The sequence below is a fragment of the Spermophilus citellus genome (genome assembly GCF_964194105.1).
Source record: "Spermophilus citellus genome assembly, chromosome: 1".
Taxonomy (NCBI): domain Eukaryota; kingdom Metazoa; phylum Chordata; class Mammalia; order Rodentia; family Sciuridae; genus Spermophilus; species Spermophilus citellus.
Window position 1 is genome coordinate 283,491,289 of NC_138182.1, and position 20,974 is coordinate 283,512,262.

Below are 20,974 nucleotides of genomic sequence, written 5' to 3' on the forward strand. Positions count from 1 at the left end.
GAGATAGTCCTGTTAAAATGGCAATATCAGGCTGGGTTCTAATCCAGAATGATGTGTTCCTTATAAACAGGGAAATCAGGACCCAGATGTACAACAAAGAACAGCATAACAGTATGGAAGGAGAGGTTGAGTGCTCTTTCTTCAAGTCAAGCCGTCCCAAGGAGAGGAGCAAACACAGGAGCTGGCAGAGAGGCAGGGGCAGAGCCCCCAGGTTGAAGAAGAAACCAACCTCAGACTTCCCACCTGCAGAACTGGGAGAGAGAGGATTTCTGTTGTGCAAGCCCTCCAGTCAGAGAGCCCCAGGGAACTGGCTCAGGGGCACCTTAGTGACAGGCACCAGGAGACGAACCAGAGGGGCAGCAGAGGGTGGGGAAGGCAGCTGTGTCCAACACCTCTGTGTGATGTTCCTTTTGCCAAAGCTGCTCTGAGAATCTCACCCTGTCACCTACTGTGTGTACACTACTGGAGGCTGTAGAAATGACCTACTAGGAGCTGAGAATAAACAAGACAGCGACATGACAGATAGCGTCAAAAGATAAAACTGTAGAAACACCCATTTTTCTAAATTATTTGGGAGTCATGCAGCTGCCAAGCCTCCATCCACAGAAAAAAAATGATTTCCCAGGGAGGTACATCTATAGAAGGCAAACAGACAGTCTTTGGTTTATTTTTGCTGCTTCCTATCTCCCTTTTCCTTAACCTCCAGATAACCAAAAGCTGTTTATTTCACTAGTTCATATAGGTTTTGCACTCTAGGGATGGGTAAGATTATTATTGTTCTCAAAATGCTTAAAATATAGCTGGGAAACTTCTGATGCCATAACCAAATACCTGAGGCTGAGTGACTTATAAACTAAAGTTTTTTTTTTGTTTTTTGTTTTTTTGGCTCATAATTCTCATGGTTGGAAGGGCCAAACACCAAGACACTGGCATGTTGGTAAGATCACAACAAGGTAGAGAAGCAGAAAGGGAACTGGTTGTGTGCAGAAAGGAGAGAGGAAGCCAGGTGAGACAGGAAGCCAGGAACCTGGGTGAGGCTGGGCTTGCTCTTTTAAGGAACCTGCCTTCAGGAACGTCTGCACTCTTCCTGGACCTGATCTATTCCCTGGAGACAGCGTGAATCTGTCGGGCGGGGGGGGGGGGGGTCCCCTGGGAACTAACTGCTCCCCCTCCCTCCAGGCCCATCTCCTAGAGCTCCCACCACCTCAGCACACCACCTAGGGGACCTCTGGGGCACAAGCCACACCTAAGCCATTCCAAGGTGGGGTGAACCACCCCGGGGATTTAGTGACATCCCAGGAGTCACATAGGAGCTCTGTGCTAAAAAGAGGTGGACAGTAGGGCAGACAAGGATCTCAGCCAAACGCTGCCTCTATTGGTCCTCTGTGCTGGCCGTGTCCTCTCTGCAGTGTTGGATGGCCGAGGTGACAGGAGTACTCTGGCTGCATTCATGACTTCAGTGTCAGTGTTTCTCAAGTTTCATTATTGAGCGCCATGAATTCTGGAAGTTTTTATAGCTATCCTTTATCAGGTTCATAAAGTTCCTTTCTATTCTTAGTTTTCTCAGAGACTTCTTCTATGAAAAATGAATATAGTTTAATTTTATCAAATGTCTATTTAAAAAACCTACTTAAGATGTTTTTTCTCCTTTAATCCTTAATAGGCTTAGTTATATGAATAGACTGAATGATATTTAATCATTCAAGCAATCCTAGGAGAATCCCAATGGATCATAACTTTTTTTTTTCAATGTGATGAGTGGCAAGCAGTATTTTCCAAAGGGGGCTTCAATAAGATCTCTTCCAAAGCACGACTTCCTACTTCTTCCGCTGGGTTGGCGGTTGGGTTGATGTTCCCTCCCAGAGATTCTAAATGAACCACAGTCGATCTCCCAAGGTCAGATTGTAAGGGAGAGACTGCTTCTGCTCTCGGTGCCCAACCAACCAGGAGAGGAAGCCCAAACCCCACTGCAACACCTGCCTGGAGGGGAACTGTGGGTCCAGCCCATGGTCCAACCGTGCTGCCAGGACATTCAGTATCAATGTGGCCATGTGTGAAGGAAGGATCCTGAAGGCACATCCTCCAGCCCACAGTGAAGTGCCTCAGCTAAAGTAACAGGTAGAGGTTTGCTGTGAACGCCATACTTAGCCCACATCACAGGCTTGTGAGTAAAATAAAAATGAATTTGTTTTAACACTAAGATTTGGAGATATTTGTTATGCAGCAATACATAGCTGATACATGATAATTGATTCCACTCAATAAGATTTTATTTAAGAGTTTTGCGTCTACCTTCATAAGGAAGGTTTTATTTTCTTGTCCTTGAAGTCTATTTTCACATCAAAACCTTACTACCCTTTAAAAATGAGCTTGGTGGTGATTCTTCCTTTTCTAGTATGAAAATATCTGGGTAAGTTTGAAGTTATTTGTTCTTTATTGTTTTTTTAACCTGTGTAAGAAACTACCAGGTACCAGATTTTATGCTTTTTCTTTATTTTCCACTGACAAGTTTATGGAAAGGTTGGGATCTATTCTAATTTTCTAAGTTTATTTTCTTTCAGTAAACTTGGGACTTTCTTAGAAAATAGTCCACATCCTGTAATCTTCCAAAGTTAGGAACTATCAGGTTTCACCGTAACTACATTATGTCCTTCACTCATGGATACAGTTTTTCTTTTCTCTCTCCGTTCCCCAGGAGGCTTGCCAAAAGCATGTCTCTTTGTTTCGCCTTTTGGACAGTCACTTTGCTTTACTGTTCATCTTTCTAGCTTCTAATGCAACTAGAAAGAGAACTAATGGAATGGTTTTCATTTCCATTAGTATCTATCTTTTCCTTTTCAGAGCTTTCCATAGATATCTGGCATGTATGACTTCTCTTTCTTTAAAATCAGTCTTTGACGTGAAGCCTATGTTAGTATTTTCAGGTACCCTCCAGCTTTGCAAACCCGAGTGCTCAGCGGCACTCAGGACCCATACAGAGCAGTGCAGCTCACTTGGCAGCTTTGCAGTCTAGAGTCACCGCCCAGTTGAGGCCCCGCCCCAGGCCCCGCCCCCTCTCCCTTCCTCCAGCCCCAGAGGAAACGGAAGTGGTGGCGGCCCGGGCGGAAGCAGGAAGTGGGGGAGCCGTGCCGCACACACCGCGGAGCGGGCGGCGGCTGCGGCGGCGCGGTCCGGCCGGGCCGATGGCGGAGAAGTTCGACCACCTGGAGGAGCACCTGGAGAAGTTCGTGGAGAACATTCGGCAGCTCGGCATCATCGTCAGCGACTTCCAGCCCAGCAGCCAGGCCGGGCTCCACCAGAAGCTGTGAGTGGTGGGCGGCGAGGCCGCGGGCCGGCAGGGGCCGGGCGGCGGGGGCGGGTCCGGCTCTACCCCCGGGCACCCCCGACGGCGCTGCGCTTGCTCTGCCCCGCGGGGGGCTGCTGGCCTCGGGGCGCGGGGGGCTGCTGGCCTCGGGGCGCGGGGCGGGCGGCCTCCCCGGCCGGGCTGGCGGCTGCGGCGGCCGGCGGCGCCGCCGTCGGGCAGGAGCGGGCCCCTGTCCCTCCGGCGGTGCCGTCCGCACGGTTGGTGGACGGTGGTTTCTCGGGCGAGGCTGGTTTTCTCCCCGACCCCCGCGTCGGCGGGTTCTTGTGCAGTGGGAAGCCCGGGAGTGTCCGAGGGTGTTTATGACTCCTGAGGGGTCTCAGGGGGCCTGATCCACGTGGGACCCTGCAGATGCGGGAAGCGGCCCGGCGGCGGGGTGGGTGGTGCCTAGGCCCTTACCTGCGTTAAACTAACGCCCCGTTTTTACCTACCCTCAGGAATTTCATTGTAACCGGCCTACAGGACATAGATAAGTGCAGGCAGCAGCTTCACGACATTACTGTACCTTTAGAAGTTTTTGAGTAAGTATCATTCCTCGTGTTAATGTTGGGTAGGAATCTTGTTGAGTTGTGACACTGAGGACTTCAGCTTGCAGCAGTTGAGTGCATGGGCATTTGCTGGTGAAAGAACGTACAAAATTACCTGTCCTAGAGCTTGATAGACTAATGGGATTTAGAAATTTTAAAAAAAAGTTGTTGAGAAAAATACTACACAAAAATAAAAGGTTACTGAATATGTGAAAGGCATTGTAGACTTCCAAGCCCTCTGCTAAAAAGTTTAGGCTAAAGAACAACCACATAACTTAATGTCTTATGTGGGCTACATCATGAATTAGGAGGAAAAAAATTACAGCTAGAAACTGCGTGAAAGATATTATGATCTGGTTTTCCTAAACGGCCTGTGCTGTGCTGGTTCTGGGAGATGATGATACCTTCTATGCTGGGAAGAAGGTAAAGGTCTCGGTCCAGGTGCTGTGGGAAAGGTATTCACTGGTTGCTGCTGGAGATGAGCACCTGTCACAGGGGTGGCTTGGAGGATGCCTTCAGTACATAAATTGCTTAGGATTTTAATTCAGGTTTTATCGCACTGGCTTGTCACAGCTCTAATTTTATCCTCACAAGAACTGATAAGTAACTGTAATAGGTTGTGTAGCTAGTAAAGGTCTCAGTTAAGACTAAATCCCAGGCCTGCGCCTCCACACTAGTATCATTTTCTCTATGCAGTGTAACTTTTCCCTCCCTGTGCTGCTTTGGAATAAGAATTCTTGTACTTTTTGTAGCAAAACTTTTGATAACCTTGAACAATAAAGGGAACATTATGGTTGTTTTATATCCAGAAAGGTCGGAGATAAAAGTTTTACTTAGAATGTCACTCAGTAGCTGCCTACACAGACAGGACATAGAGGCTGAGTGTTGTGGCCTCCCTTCCATCCTTTAGCTGCCAACCAGGTGCCACGTGCAGTCTACCTGTCCTCAGCACCACTGAGGCCTATGCCTTCAGGTGGATTGAAGGGCTGGTGCGTGGTGCTGCTCTGGACTCCTGGGCAGCGGCTTCCTGTTTGTGAACTCTGCTAATTGAAGCATCCTTCTCAGTGTTGCTCTGGCCCTGAGTGCTTGGGACGGGTATAGTGACAGATGCCAGTGATGACTGGTCTTCTGATGAAAGGAGGGTAGAGGAGACAAGATTACTTAAGGGAAGAGGGCCTGAAGAGATTGATCTGGGGTCTCAGGAAGAGGATGGACAGCCTGTGGCTCTCGGTAGCAGATGCTGGAAGTTGAGGTGCTCACAGTGTAGGAGGAGTTCAGGCCCAAGGAGTGTTCTTTAGGACACACGCGGACGGATCGTAGCAAAGGTAGAATAACCTTTCCTACACGGAAAGTTGAGATTGTGTGTTGGCAGATGTTTTAGTCAGCTTTTCACTGCTGTGGCCAAGGACTTGACAAGAACAATTTTAGAGGAGGAAAAGTGTATTTGGGGCTCACAATTTTAGAGATCTTAATTCACAGATGGCAGATTCCATAGCTGTGGGCCCAGGGGGAGGCAAAACATTGTGGTGGAAGGACATGGAGGAAGAAAGTAGCTTAGGACATGATACCAGGAAGCAGAGAGAGACTAAGCTTGGCTCCCTGTACCAAAATATATACCCCAGAGGAACGTCAGGTGACCCACTTCCCCAGCCACACCCTGCCTCCCTAGTCACTGCAGTTAATCCACTCAAGTGGATTGATGCATGGGTTAGGTTAAGGCTCATAATCCAGTTAGTTAATTTGTAAACTCCTTGTGTTGTCTCACATGTGAGCTTTTGGGGGACACCTCATGTTTAACCCAAAATAGCAGAAGTGGGATTCATCTCTTGGGTCTTAGAACAGCCCAGCCTGAGTAGGGCCTTGCTGTTGATGTGATGGCTGTTTATTTAGGACATGTGGAATGATCAGCCCTGTTCTGTGGAATCCTGTCAAGGTTTCTGGTTTTGTTTTTTTTTTTTTCCTTGAGAAATGGATGGATATTAACTGCAATTCTAAATGAATTATCCTTCTTTCATTACATTTTTTCAAAAACATCACAGTAAAATGAGGTTTCCAGAACTTGTCATTTCTGTTTTGCCATTTGAGATAAAATTTTTAAAAAGGGCTTGGAGTGGAGAGAGACAGAATCCCTTGAATTCAATCCCAAAGAAAGAAGAAAGAGCCTTTCTTTACCTCAGGCTGTTGTGGAATAAAAAAGCTAATAGCATGAAAGTATTTTGAATAATACAAATGCTAAACAGATGTGAAGTGGGAATGGCTTATGCAGCTTTCCTGTGTTTATAAAGAGCATTGCTTGATTTCATAAGCTGTTACAAGAAATAATATGAGATGCTATGGAAATGAGAAAATCTTAATTCACCTGCTTCCTGGACTCAGTTTTGTCTAAGTAGAGCCATAGGAAGACATACGTAAAATATGTAGTGAACTTTTTTTTTGCCATAGTCCCCAGAAAACTGAGAGTAGGTGTCACCATCTGAATGCTAACTGAGATATTCCATGTTTCCAGATACATAGATCAAGGTCGAAACCCCCAACTCTACACCAAAGAGTGCCTGGAGAGGGCTTTAGCCAAAAATGAGCAAGTTAAAGGCAAGATTGACACAATGAAGGTAAGACTGGCATGAAGAGCAGAAGATGCCAAGGCATACTTTGGAAAGAGATGTGTAGCAAGTCTGGCTGGTAGGCTTGTCCTTTTCCATACTCGGTAGAACAGCAACTGTTCGTGGCATTACCGTTAAGATGCTGTGATAGGTAGTTAAGTTAAATATCAGTGAGCTGTGTGGCAGCAACAAAATTTAAAAAACCAAATTGTAGCCTGCATTTAAGAAAGAACAGGTCAATTTGTTCAGTATGCCAGGTTTGCACTTGGGTGGTACGGATGCTTTCTGTTGTTTTTCCGTTTGGATCCCAGTTGTTGATACATTTCTTGAGTTTATGATTCTGTGTTTCAGAGGGCTCTTGAATATTTTCTTACCTTTCTCGTGTGATTGTCTCCAGCTCCCAACCTCCAAACCCTTCTTACTGTTCCTTATGTTTCTGTGGAGAACTTAGATTTTATTTGCCTTGATGGCATCTGGAGACCACTGCATCTTGAGCATGAAATATAGCTCAGTTGGTGTTTAAATCTGCGTTGGGATTGCAGTGGCCTCCTGACCTTGGCCCCCAGTGCCCTGCCTGGTCTGCATGCTGGCCCCCACGCTGCTTTCCCCTGTCCTCTTTCCTCCAGCTGCTTCCTTGGCTGAAACTCTCTGGAGCTCTTTTTGCACAAGGGACTCTCCTGGCCTCGGCTCATTTCATCTTCTGTGAGAGGCTTTTCTTTAAAATTTCTTACCTGATAGTGCTGTCGAGTTTGCATTTTATTTCTCCTATTTTCCTTCTGCCTGCTGGTTAAGCTCCAGGACTGTAGGACATGTATGTTCTCTTTCTGGTGTTGCCCAGTGCCCTCCTGGTGCCAGCCTGGCTCACCTGGTGTCACCTGGTTGTGTCTGATGTATGCAGGCTTGTGGGTCAGAGGGGCTTCTTGTGCCCATGTGGCTCTGGCTGGGTGGAAGGAGTGAGGGGAAGAGCTCTGTCAGGAGACTTGTGTCAGCACCTCTGCCTGGTTGTCAAGCTTCCCAGGGCCTGGTCCAGGCATCCCACAGGTGGGAAATGGCCCTGGAGGCAGATGTTAGTTTGGAGCCCACAGCTTCCTCCTCCTTGTCCTTTTGGGATTGGGGAGCTATTGAACTTTGTGCTTCCTTCCAGATATGGTTCAGCTTTCTATCAGTAGCAAGTTGTGATGGCTCGATGGTGCTATTCCCCTGATCAAGGGTGAATGAGTTTTACCGACCATCAGAGGTCACCTTTGTGAGCACAGTGGCTGGTCCACGGGCTCCCTGCTCCCAGCCCCATTGGGCACTTGTTAAACTCTGCCTCTGGGCCTTGAAGGACATGCTGATGTCAGTGACACAGGAGGCCGAATAGTTTACCCCTCCCTTGCATCTCTGCTCATTGTCAGGTCTCAGATCTGTGACGGTCTCAGGTCACAGTTCTGTGGCTTTTACTTCTCCAGTGGAATATGTATTTAAACTTAAAATAAGTTGTATTTTAAAATAGTTTAGCTCTTCATTTCAACACTATGATAAGTATTGTACTTGGATGGTATGGATGCTTTCTGTTGTTTTTCTGTTTGGATCCCAGCTGTTGATACACTTCCTGAGTTTATGATTCTGTGGTTCAGAGGATTCTTAATAAGTATTCTATGTTGAAATGGCAAATGTGTTCATGCCCCTTTTTGGTATAGCTCCTAAGAATAAAGGTCTTGAGATGCTGGCAGATTTAATTGCTTTTAGTTTGGGGTTTAAAAGCAAATGTTACGCTGATAACATAGGCTTAGAAAGCCGTGGGGCTTGCATAGATAATGTATTTTCTGGTGCTCTGAAAGCTTCTCTTGGAGCTGTTTGCACATAGTGAGTTTGATGTGATTCTAGTAAGTAATTGCTTAATTAAATATTATTTTAAATCCCTGTTACCTGTGCTGTCTGCAGAGGTCATTTCCGCCTGTGTGTCTGGCTCCTGCCGAGAGGTGCTTTTTCCTTTCTTTGGGCATGAAATGAGGAGTTGTTTTAGAAGGGACGTTACCTTTTCAGGGAGGTGTAAGTGTGCCTTCAGCATGGCTGCAGACACTCTTGTGGTGAGCTCTCCAGGTATTGTGTTCATGGAAGGTGAGCAGGCGTGCAGGGACCACCCACTTGAATGGAGGAAGCCCTGTTCCCACTCTCCTGGGGACCCAGTTGAATTTGAGGGATCATGGGGGATCGTGTGACCTTTAACTTGGATGATAGGGCAGATTTTTTGACAGTATTTTTCTTCATAGAAATTTAAAAGCCTGCTGATTCAAGAACTTTCTAAAGTGTTTCCAGAAGATATGGCTAAGTACCGAAGCATCCGGGGTGAGGATCACCCGCCTTCCTAAGCCTGTGAAGACCCCAAGTCCTTGACGGACCAGGACCAAGCCAGCAGGAGGCCATGATTGTCCACACTGACGGTGCCTTCCTGCCAGTGTGGACTGGCCCTGGACCTGTCCCTACCCCTGCTGTCCCTGTCGGTAGACCTCGTGGGATTCTGGGGCTGGACGAGAAGTGGAGTGGAGCCCCTCTGTCTCTGTAGCCCTTGACTGGTGGTCCCACATCCTCAGAGTGATTCCTTTCATTCTCTCAGTGGGCAAAGGGCCCAGGGTGAATCCTGGAAATGTTAAGTGTGATCAGTAAATTAAAAGTTCAAAAAATTCTACTTGCTATTTTCCTTTTTATGGACTCTTTTCTGTTTCATTTTATTACGGTATCAAAAAGCTAAAAAAATGATTTTATATTTTACACTTTCAAGTGTAAATAGTTTGTAACTGTTTTCATGGATTTCAGTTAGACAAATGCATAGAATAAAGTTGAGTAGTTAGCTCATTTCATGTAATTATTTTATAGCTTTGTACAAGGTAGAAAGGCATATCTTATAAATCGTCAATTATTACTCCTCTAAACTATTAGTAATATTCATAAAACAATCTGTTATTTAGGCAGAAAAAGCTAATGTGAAATACAAAATTCTGTTTTTTTTATTTTCTACAATCATATCCTTTATAGAGGTCGTGACACTAAAGAGTACAGATTTATTGACACTGTGGGGAATGCCCTGCAGGGCCGTGCAGTGCGGCTTCCATTGTGCTCAGGGATCACAGGGTTTTGCTGGATTGCAGCTTCTGATTTAGTGGGACTGGGCCTTGAGAACTTTGGCCTTACTGTGGTGCATCTCCAGCTGACCAGACTGGCTTGTTACAAGGGCAGAATTCCATTTCAGACCTGTCAAGTGACAGGCTCTAGGATGGAGCTGAGAATCTGCATGATTGATTTGCCTCCTAGTGATTCTCGGTCTGCTTAGATTGAAGGGTGTTGTAACAGCACAAGCTAGGTAGTTTTAAACATGAGAAACTAATTTTCTCAGTTCTGGAGTCTGAAAATCCAAGGTAACCTCAAAGAGGAATAGGCAGATTCTTTTAGTCAGCTTTGTGTTGCTGTGACCAAAAGACCTACCAAGAACAACTTAGAGGAAAAGTTTATTTTGGCTCATGGTTTCAGAGGTTTAGCCAGCTCTAGCTCTGGGCCTGAGGTGACAGTAGAACATCATTTTGGAAGGATGTGGCAGAGGGAAGTTGCAGCCAGGAAGCAGACATCTCCAGGGATAAAATATAAACCCCAAAGGCACACTCCTAGTGACACACTTTCTCCAACAACACCCTGCCTACCTGTGGTTACCGCCCAGTTAATCCATATTGGTGGGTCATTCCACTGATTAGGTCACAGCTCTGATCATTTTGCCCCTGAACGTTCCTGCGTTGTCTTGTAAGTGATGAGCTTTGGGGACACCTCTTATCTAAACCACAACAGGTTATTCTTTTTCTTTTTTTTTTTTTTTTACATTGTTTGTAATAGGAAGAAAAATCAATGTTAACAGTGACTTAGATAAATGTGGCTCATCATTTGATAGAGTGCTCTGCTTTGATTAGAAGGAATGAGGAAAGTATGCAGATACAGAGAGATCTCCAAGAAACAGCTCAAAACCGTTTGTAAAAACATTGAGTAGGGGTCTGCTTTGCTTGATCTGCATTCTGATGAGAGGTTCTCCAAGGCCTCCTGCCTGCTGGAGGCAGGACCACTGAGGAGCCTCCTCCCCTTGCCACCTAGAGCACTCCATGCACCTTCAGGGTGGTCCTCCCTATCCCTGGGTGCTCATCCATCTCTTTACTCCAGTTAAGTCTTGGACCAAGGTACTGGGTTCACTGCAGGCCACACAAGCCTCCCAAGTGAGCCCTACTCACCCACCACCCAACTTCCTGTTTCTCCACAGGACTTCTGCAGGTGCCTCAGACTCCCCCAAAATGGACTGAAGCCACCTCACCTCATGTGCCCAGGAAATGGCAGCACCTTCCGTCCCCTTTCATTGTCTTCGCCTCCCTCTGTCCCCCCACCTGCCCTTGAAGCAAAGCCATTCTCCTGGATTAGGTCTACTGACTGTCCTGTGTTGCACCCACTAGTCTTCATCCTCCAGGTGCACCTGTGTGTGCCTTCACCCACCTGGCCTCCTGCCCGACTCACCTGCTCTCCTTCAGCTCACCCCGTGTCTAGGCTCTCACTGTCCCGGTCAAGTTAGAGCAGCACACAGCCAAGTGGGAGGAGCAACAGTGGTTTCATCTTCCTTCACTCCTCACTGAAGGTTCACCTCTCCCTGCTTCCCGACTTCCTTCACGACACTCATGTTGGTCATGCCCTGGACTCATCTGATTGTGGTTGGCAGAATAGGGGCCCCTGGGGCGTCCACATTCTCACCCCAGTATCTGTGGACAGGTTGCCTTACATGGCCAAAGGCCAGGTGTTGCACATGGGGTTTAGAGGGCTCTTGAGAGGGAGATTTTGTGGGCCATGTAGGTGGGCCCAGAGCAGCCACCAGGGCCATTGCTACCAGAGGGAAGCAAGAGCAGGAAGAGGAGTTTGTGTTGAAGGAGGCAGAGATGGGAGAGGACGTGGGTGGAAGAAGATGCTGGACTTCAGGGTTTGAAGGAGATCAAGGGGCTGTAGGCTGAGGAAGGTGTGCAGGTGGCCTCTAGGAGGTAGAAGGACAAGGAGAACTCTCCCTGGGGCTGCAGCCACCGGCACCTTGGTTTTAGGACTTGTGACCTCCAGAGCACCAAGGTGATAACATTCTGGTGCTTGGTGTGTTGCCATCTGTACAGCAGCACTAAGAAATGAGCACCCGTCCTACGTGAGCAGACGAGGTCAGGAGATGGAGGAGCCAATGTGCTGTGCTTGTTGAACTCTGATGTGATGACATTTATTAGTTACACTTGTCCTTCATCACTGCCCTGCTTAACCTAAGATCATCAAAACACTTAATAGGAACAAAGTCATCTTCCTGCAAAACACTTTGCAGAGAGGAAATATTGACAAATACATTAACAGACTATCCAAAGACCTGATTTTTGTCCTGACTTGTGAGAATTTTCATGGCGCTCTCCTCTGGTCACAAAGACAGCCAGAGATTGTTCTGAAGAGGAGCCCTGTAAGGGGAGCAGCCAGGAGTTCATGCAGTCCCCAGGATCCTTGCTGTTGCCTGTGTGTTTCCCGGGCTGCTGTGGCAAACCATGAACCTGGGGCCTGACGACAGCACATTTCTGGAGGCCGTACTTGTGACAGGTGTGGCTGGGGCTGTGCTTCCTCTGTGGTCTCCAGGGGAGGTTGCTTCCTTGCTCCTGTGGTCCCGTGGCTCTGGGTGTTCCTGGGCCATGGCTGTATTGCTTCACTCGTCCCTTATAAGCACAATTGTCATTCGACTCAGGGTATAATCCAGGATGACCTCATCTCTAGATTTCAGCTCCATCACATCTACCAAGACCCTCCTAAATAAGGTCACTTTCACAGATTCCAGGTGAACGCCTTTTGAGGGGGCCACCCCAACCCCTGCACTGCCCTCTCAGGCACGCCCGACCATGGAGCACCTGGCTCTGCTAGCTGCGGGGCGAGTCCAGTCTTCTGGGGCTGCCCGTCTCTTCTCCTGGACTCACTGGGCTCTGCTCTGCCCGCTGCGGTGTCTGTGCTGGTCTTCCCAGTAGAGGTGGCTCACGGGTGGGGGACCAAGGACTGGCAAAACCACTGAGGTCCCGTGTGTCCACGCAGGCACAGAAGCAGTGCTGGTCTTCTGGCTTGCGGAAGGAATACTGTGGGAGACAGGCAGTCACAGGGCTGAGAGAGCAGGATCCTCGCAGATGGCCCTGACACACACACGCGTCAGTGAGAAGCCTCATCATGGCAGATTTGCTGAGGGTGCGACAGGCTGGGTTGCGTGGGGTAATGAGGAACAGCCGGCTTGGGCAGCTGGCACCCCTCGTCCAGCATGGGAGCCTCTGGTTGGGCACACAGCATTAGCAGTCTCCCTGGCAGAGCTGAGAGATGCTCATTCCTGTCCTGCCAGGGAGATGCTGCCTGTGAAGATTCGAACCTCCTCCTTGAGTACTGAGCTGACCGTGTGGATGCTGGGGCTTTTCTCTTGAGCTGTATGCACAGGCTCTCTGCAAAAGATGCTTGTCATTTATTCAAGATTGGCTTAAAGTACACACAGTGGGTTATTTCAGTAAGCGTGTGGCAAACACACAGAGATGGGGTGCATACATGGCAATTAACTGGAACCTGTGTGAACAGGATGGTGGTCCCAGTCCCAGGGCCATCTTCTGGTGCAGCGATTGAGGTGGCTCGGCCCCCGTGCTTCTGAAGCTGCTGCTCGTGTGCTGGCAGATGGTCATTCCCCAGGAGAGGTGGCACCTTCCAAGGTCTCTACACACCAGCTTATAGGCAGACTAAATGGGGTGACAGTTCAGTCACCAGGTCAGCTCCTAACGCAGGTGTTTGGCAGACTGGACACTATTATTTTGAATGAACATGATAGCAATGCTTCGGTTTCAACAGGCAGAGACGTGGGCTTCCAGGGTGCTGTGTGGCTGGCTGGCTGGCTGGCGAGGGCTGGCTTCCAGCAGCCTCTGTGCTCCAGGGCCCTGCTCTGTCCCTTCCCCCCGGCTTTCCTGTCTGCTGTCTGGATGAGTTGGTTACCTGCTCTGCCACACACCTGGCTACAAACGCACACTCAAGAGCAGGAACTGGGACCTGCAAACACAGTTGCCATGAAGTCAGTTTGGTTTGGGGTCCCCAAACTGACCCATCTGGGAGACTTCTACTGCCTGGGCTGGGGGTGGGTGCAGCTTGGGACCCAGCTCCTCCACCCTACTCGGGAGCTTTCGAAGGCCAGGCTGCCTGGGCTGCATCTCTGTGGTTGCCCTGAGGATCCAGTGTGCGGCCCCATTGCTTGGCCTGTGAGGCAGATGCTTCCAGAGCACCACCACGGAAGGTAGTGCTGGCTGTGTCCCGAGGAGAGACCTCCTGGTGTCCCCCAGAGCCTCTGTGCAGGGCAGCAGGGCAGTAGGGATGCTCCTCAACAGGCAGGACTATGTGGGTGTTGTCAGATAGGGAAGGGGCGTTCCCAGGGTCACCTCTCAGCAGGCAAGTTGAGGGCCAGAGTTTGCAGGTCTTTGGATGCCTCACATGAGGGGACCTACCACCCACCCTACAGGGAGGGAGGTGTGGGGGCAGGACACAGCAATGGTGAGACCAGAGCAGGTCGCCTGGAGTGGGGGTCACTGGGGGTGGCCATGTGTGTGCCTGCTCCAGTGAGCTGGCACTGCCGTCCATTCCAAGTGCTCTGAGCTCTGCTTACCCTGAAGTTGCCTGATCAGCTGTGGCTGTGCTCAGCGCTGGTTTGAAGGGACACTGGGCAGGAGTGGACGCATTAGGGTACCTGTTCAGGGGAAGCATGGACTAGAGTGCAGGAGCCAGAGCTGTCCAGGGCTCCCTGTGGGGCTGGGTTCATCCTGCTGCAGGAGCCATGTGCCCACAGGGCCCACAGAAGCCCTCAGTCCCCGGCTCCCAGCCCAGGTGCCCATTTCCATCTCGAGGGTAGTCCCTAAGAGAGCCAAGTAACATTGATGTGATTAATTTCAAAATAGCAGGGCAGCTGAGGAAGGTTTGTGGGTGGGAGCCTGTGTTGTGAACTAGCATGCCCCCCAGATTCATGTCCTCGAAACCCCAGAATGTGGCTTTATTTGGAAACAGAGCTTTACAGATATTAGTAGTTAAAGCAGGTCCTGCTGGATTGGGGAAACCCCGAATCCAGTGGCTGTATCCACGTGAGATGGTGCAGAGACCGCAGAGTGTGGCCACAGCAAGGCCCACAGAGGGGCCCCAGGCCCCTGCGGAGCTGGAGACTCAGAGGACCCTGCTGCAGCTGTTAGTGTGCCATCTCACCCACACTCAGGCCCAAACCTGGGGCCTCCAGAACCACCAGGGGATAGATTTCTGCTGTTAGAAACCACACACTTTGTGGCGATTTGAAGAAGGTGGCAGGAGACGGCACAGCGGGGCAGCCATAGGGGCTGCAGTGCCAAGAAGCCTGATGTGCCCAGCCAGGTCATGAGCTGCCGGGCAGCCCGCTGAGCTTGCTGGGGAGGCCAGCCCTGGCCAGGAGCCGGACGCAAGGCCACGCAGGTGCTGGGTGTCCTGGGGATTCCCGCTGCTGCTCCCCGTGCACTCATTCCTGGTGTGGGAGCCGCCAGGCCTGCTGGCCTCAGGATGCCTGGTGACATGGGTCTTGTGCCCTCAGTGGAGGGAGCAGCCTGGGACCAGGCAGGGCCTGGGGAGGGGCCGGCTTCAGGGAAGGTCCACCTGGCCCAGCAGGGCTCCTCTCAGCTGGGCCCTCTGGATCAAGGGGATGACCACGCAGGGCTGATGAGCAGGCGCAGTGTCGGGAGCTGACTGCAGTGCTGGGGATGTGGCGGGTTGTCAGGGTCAATCGATCGTGATTAACCAGCGGTCACTTGGTTCCTGCACTTCATTTCCCTGATTCTGGTGGCTAGTCTGTTCCCAGAGCAATCGTCTGACTCTTCTTGCCCGTCACTCTTGCTTCCTGGCCCAGGGTCCAACTGCCCCCCCCCAGGGAGGACGAGGATGAGGATGTTGAAAAGTCCCGTGGCACCAAACTACGCTGGTGTGTAAGTCATTTTGTTATTTTCTTCTAAAATTTTCCTGCCCAAACAAATTCTGAGACAGAAAAGAGCCTGCCCGCTACTGCGAGGTAAGTAGAGGCCAAGTGCCGTCCACCAGCCCTGGTTGGCTGCCATTTTGATAGCATCGGGATGATGGGACGGGGGGAGGCCAGCCTCGCTCGGCTGAGCGCCAGGGAGATGCTCACTTCCCGCGTTGTTCATAGCAGGTCTCCTTCAGAATGAGAAACCAGTGCAGCCGCCTGGGTGGGGCCACCCCGTCCCTGCATCCCCCGGGTTTCTCTGGAGCTCCCGTCCCTTTGTTTTCCTCCCTGTCCCTTTGCCGTCTGCTCCGTGACCCACTCCTTGGTTTTTGTGACCAAGCTACACTCTGCAAAGCCTTTGACTGCCCTGTAATGACGATGGTGCAGGAGACAAGCAGGGCCGTGGGGACCCTCGGCGAGCTGTGCTGCCCTTGCACTCTGTCACGAAGTCACCCCACTGGGTGGGTACGAGGCGTTCCCACAAGGGATTCAGAAGCAGTTTTTCCTATTATCTTTGACGTTTTGAAGGTTGTCGGGGTGAATCATTCACATCAGGTAACAGCATTAATGCTTTGACATTTAAAAACTCTTTTGTAAAACTTCTCTCTCTTGATAAATATACATTGAAAATAATCACGTGTGTGTGTGAGTGCTTGTGTGTTATCTGTGTGATTTTATTACAATCGTTATTATCTTTTACTGTTCATATGTAGGTTGGATGCAAATTAGGGATTCAGCCAATAGTGAGCTAAAAAATGAGGCTTAAATTTCCTTCTGCATAGCTTTTCCAAGATGTCTTCGTGTAATAACCATCATTCATCACAGGCATCAACTGTGATGCAATCTCATTCTCCTCTCTGCCATTCTTAGCAAGAGGCTTTGTCTTCATATCATAGGATAGCTGCTATACATCCATGCATCATATCTGCATTCCAGACAGGAAGAACGTAGATGAGGAGGGGGAAAGGGTGATGGGCAAAACTGTTTCTCCTGTGGAGGCTTTTTGCTGTTTTATTCCAGAAGGGGTGACGCCCTCAAGGACTTTTGCTGGCATCTAATTGATCAGAATACTGTCCCACAGCCACCCCTAATGATGAGGGAGTCGAAACCTCCCAGGTTTAGATTTCACAGCCTTTGAAACAGGGACAGGAAGAAGCACAGACCTGGAAAGAGAGTGGTCAGGCAGCCTGCAGGGCCTGCTCTGGGACATTAGCACAGGGGACAACCTGAGTCCTTCTGTAGGATGATGTCGGTCCTTCCCTGTGGACACTCACTTTGTAGGGACACCATGAGGCTGACCTTCGATTTCAGGCAAGCCGGTTTCAACCTAGATACACGTTGTGAGTTTCCAAGTTGGCTTTATGGGAAGAGAGCTTGGGGCTAGGCACAGAGGTGCGTTGTGACCAGCCTGGCCCCTCCGCGGCTGGCTCTGTGTGCCAGGTGACAACATCCACAGCTGGGAAGGGCAGGGAAGCCTCAGCCACTTCTCCCCCTGCAGCTGCAGCAGGCCCTGCCGGGGGCATGGTGACCCTTGCCCTTCCTGGCCATCTCCCTTGGCTCGTGCCTGCAGCAGTCCTGAGGGGACACAGATGCCTGCCCAGCCCAGACGCAGGATCGACCAGCAAGTGAGCAGGGTGTGGCCCTGGTCCAGGCCAGGGACTCTCAGCATGAAGCCAAGTGCCCAGGAGGCAGTGTCCCTGGGGGCTCCCTGTGTGGGGGTGGGGCGGGGGGAGCTGGCTCCTTGCCTGTGCTGGCTGCAGCAGCAGAGCTGTGTGGCCCTGGAGCTCTTCCCTTCACCCGCTGTCCTCTGGTCCCTTCCTGTTCCCTGGGCTTCCCTGTTTCAAGGCAAGGGGAGCGGATGGACCGGAGGCCTCAGGTCTGCAGCCTCCCTCCTCAGCCTCTCTCCCACCTTCCCCTTGAGAACACCTCCTTGCCTGTGCCTTCCTCAGTGGCCCCAGGGTTGAGGGACAGGATGGGGACTGGTCCTCCTGCTCTGCCCACCCCATCGACCCTCCAGGGCCCCTTCCTCTTTCCTTGTAATGAATTAGGTGAAGAGGCTTCCCTCTGGGCAGCCTCTTTGTGCCCTGCAGTTGATTAACTGTGGGGCATGCGCAGGCTGGCACTCCAGCTTCCCAAAGGGACGTTTACACAGTTGTCCACTGATTTCATCAAGAGAAGCAGCTGGGGCCCAGTGACGTGGAGTTACCACCTTGAGGCATGAAGAGAAGCACAGGATGGGCCTCCTGTGTGGAGTGTTGGTCTGACTGCCTGGACTGGGACCTGAGTAACATCAGTGTTGTCCTCCAGTGTGCACGGGCCCCACTGTGAAGCTAATTGCATTGCAGGAACAAATGGAGGCCCTTATTGTCACTATTATTAACAACCCCTGGTTGGCAGTCCATGGTGTGCAGCAGGGACCTTACTCAGCACAGGGCCCTGCAGCGGCCCACGTCTGCAGCAGGGTTGGCAGGGTATTGATTGGGCCTGTTTTTTATTGCTACTCTTGTTGAGCTTAAGTAGTCTTTTGTTTGTACAGATGCTGTTGTATATAGCAAGCAAGCGCAGCTCGCGGGCTGAACACCGTGACTTGGTGGTGTTCTCCACGGCGCAAACTCACACGGTGCAGAGGATTCTAGACCCAGGCCCAGACCCCGTCCAAGGTGTGTCCTCCAGGAAGAACAGAGGGCCCCTCAGCACATGGTCGGCTTCCCGCTTGTAAAGATACGCACCCCAGTCAGCATTTCACTTTTCCTACTTAAAATGTGTTTACATGTCTTTCCTCATCAGCACATAGGGCACAGACAGGCTTGTCACCTGTGCCCTGTCACCAGGCTGGGCTGCAAGGTACTTAGTATCCCTTTGGGGGCCATCTGGGTCTATCCGTTTTGCTGCTGCAAAAACTGCCATGGGAACTCTAGTCATTATTTGATGTCACCAGCTGAAAAACAAAAGTATCCCTTGGGATTAATTTCTTAAAGTGGAATTATATTATTTGAACTTTGATGATTTTCTTAGTCTGATTTGTGTTGCTATTACAAAATGCCTGAGCCTGGGGCCTTTATAAGAAAAAGATGTTCATCTGGCTCATGAAAGTCCCCCAAATCATGATGCCCCTGACTGTGGCACAACATGGCACCTGGAATCACGTGGCAGGAGCGGGGGAGGGGGAGGCTGGAGGGAAGGGCCTGGTTTACTCTGATGGCAACCCACTCTTGCAGAAACTGCCCACCCCTGTGAGGAAGGCATCAACCCCTCCCTTTGAGGCCTGCTGGGACTTGAGTCCTGGTAGGTCTAGAAGCACAGAGGAGTGTCAGGAGGACAGCTACCCAGGGAGGCCGTGGTGTCATCTCACATGGGGTGGGGGTCCCAGGGGCGCAGGAGGAGATGTGGCGGGGCCAGCTGTTTCCTCCTTTTCTGACAACATCTCCCTGCAGATATGTCTGCGTCTTGCTTCTGCGCTGGCACCCCTTCTGCGCTGGCACCCCTTCTGCCCTGGCTCCCCTTCTGCCCTGACACCCCTTCTGCCCTGGCACCCCTTCTGCCCTAGGACCCCTTCTGCCCTGACACCCCTTCTGCCCTGGCACCCCTTCTGCCCTGGCACCCCTTCTGCCCTGGCACCCCTTCTGCCCTGATACCCCTTCTGCCCTGGGACCCCTTCTGCCCTAGGACCCCTTCTGCCCTGGCACCCCTTCTGCCCTGGCTCCCCTTCTGCCCTGACACCCCTTCTGCCCTGGCACCCCTTCTGCCCTAGGACCCCTTCTGCCCTGACACCCCTTCTGCCCTGGCACCCCTTCTGCCCTGGCACCCCTTCTGCCCTGGCACCCCTTCTGCCCTGATACCCCTTCTGCCCTGGGACCCCTTCTGCCCTAGGACCCCTTCTGCCCTGGCACCCCTTCTGCCCTGATACCCCTTCTGCCCTGGCACCCCTTCTGCCCTGGCACCCCTTCTGCCCTGGCACCCCTTCTGCCCTGGGACCCCTTCTGCCCTGGCACCCCTTCTGCCTTGACACCCCTTCTGCCCTAGGACCCCTTCTGCCCTGACACCCCTTCTGCCCTGGCACCCCTTCTTCCCTGACACCCCTTCTGCCCTGGCACCCCTTCTGCCCTGACACCCCTTCTGCCTTGACACCCCTTCTGCCCTGACACCCCTTCTGCCATGGCACCCCTTCTGCCCTAGGACCCCTTCTGCCCTGGCACCCCTTCTGCCCTAGGACCCCTTCTGCCCTGACACCCCTTCTGCCCTGGCACCCCTTCTGCCTGACACCCCTTCTTCCCTGGCTCCCCTTCTGCCCTGACACCCCTTCTTCCCTGGCACCCCTTCTGCCTTGACACCCCTTCTGCCCTGACACCCCTTCTGCCCTGGCTCCCCTTCTGCCCTAGGACCCCTTCTGCCCTGACACCCCTTCTGCCCTGGCACCCCTTCTGCCCTGGCACCCCTTCTGCCCTGGCACCCCTTCTGCCCTGGCACCCCTTCTGCCCTGGGACCCCTTCTGCCCTGGCACCCCTTCTGCCTTGACACCCCTTCTGCCCTAGGACCCCTTCTGCCCTGACACCCCTTCTGCCCTGGCACCCCTTCTTCCCTGACACCCCTTCTGCCCTGGCACCCCTTCTGCCCTGACACCCCTTCTGCCTTGACACCCCTTCTGCCCTGACACCCCTTCTGCCCTGACACCCCTTCTGCCCTGACACCCCTTCTGCCCTGGCACCCCTTCTGCCCTAGGACCCCTTCTGCCCTGACACCCCTTCTGCCCTGGCACCCCTTCTGCCTGACACCCCTTCTTCCCTGGCTCCCCTTCTGCCCTGACACCCCTTCTTCCCTGGCACCCCTTCTGCCTTGACACCCCTTCTGCCCTGACACCCCTTCTGCCCTGACACCCCTTCTGCCCTGACACCCCTTCTGCCCTGGCACCCCTTCTGCCCTAGGACCCCTTCTGCCCTGACACCCCTTCTGCCCTGGCACCCCTTCTGCCTGACACCCCTTCTTCCCTGGCTCCCCTTCTGCCTTGACACCCCTTCTTCCCTGGCACCCCTTCTGCCCTGACACCCCTTCTGCCCTGACACCCCTTCTGCCCTGGCACCCCTTCTGCCTGACACCCCTTCTTCCCTGGCTCCCCTTCTGCCCTGACACCCCTTCTGCCCTGACACCCCTTCTGCCCTGACACCCCTTCTGCCCTGGCACCCCTTCTTCCCTGGCACCCCTTCTGCCCTGACACCCCTTCTGCCCTAGGACCCCTTCTGCCCAAACACCCCTTCTGCCCTGGCACCCCTTCTGCCCTGGGACCCCTTCTGCCCTGACACCCCTTCTACCCTAGGACCCCTTCTTCCCTGGCACCCCTTCTGCCCTGACACCCCTTCTGCCCTGACACCCCTTCTGCCCTGACACCCCTTCTGCCCTGGCACCCCTTCTGCCCAAACACCCCTTCTGCCCTGGC

At 51.8% G+C, this 20,974-nt stretch overlaps 1 protein-coding gene across 1 annotated transcript; it reads left to right on the top strand.

Moving 5' to 3' along the window:
* The first annotated feature begins 3,090 nt into the window (after nt 1–3,090).
* On the top strand, nt 3,091–9,159 carry MED10 (mediator complex subunit 10). Its single transcript, XM_081290110.1, has 4 exons — nt 3,091–3,304; nt 3,799–3,882; nt 6,395–6,497; nt 8,744–9,159. Exons 1-4 carry the CDS (start codon nt 3,183–3,185, stop codon nt 8,840–8,842), a joined length of 408 nt encoding a protein of 135 aa, XP_081146236.1. The 5' UTR covers nt 3,091–3,182; the 3' UTR covers nt 8,843–9,159.
* The last annotated feature ends 11,815 nt before the right edge of the window (nt 9,160–20,974 follow it).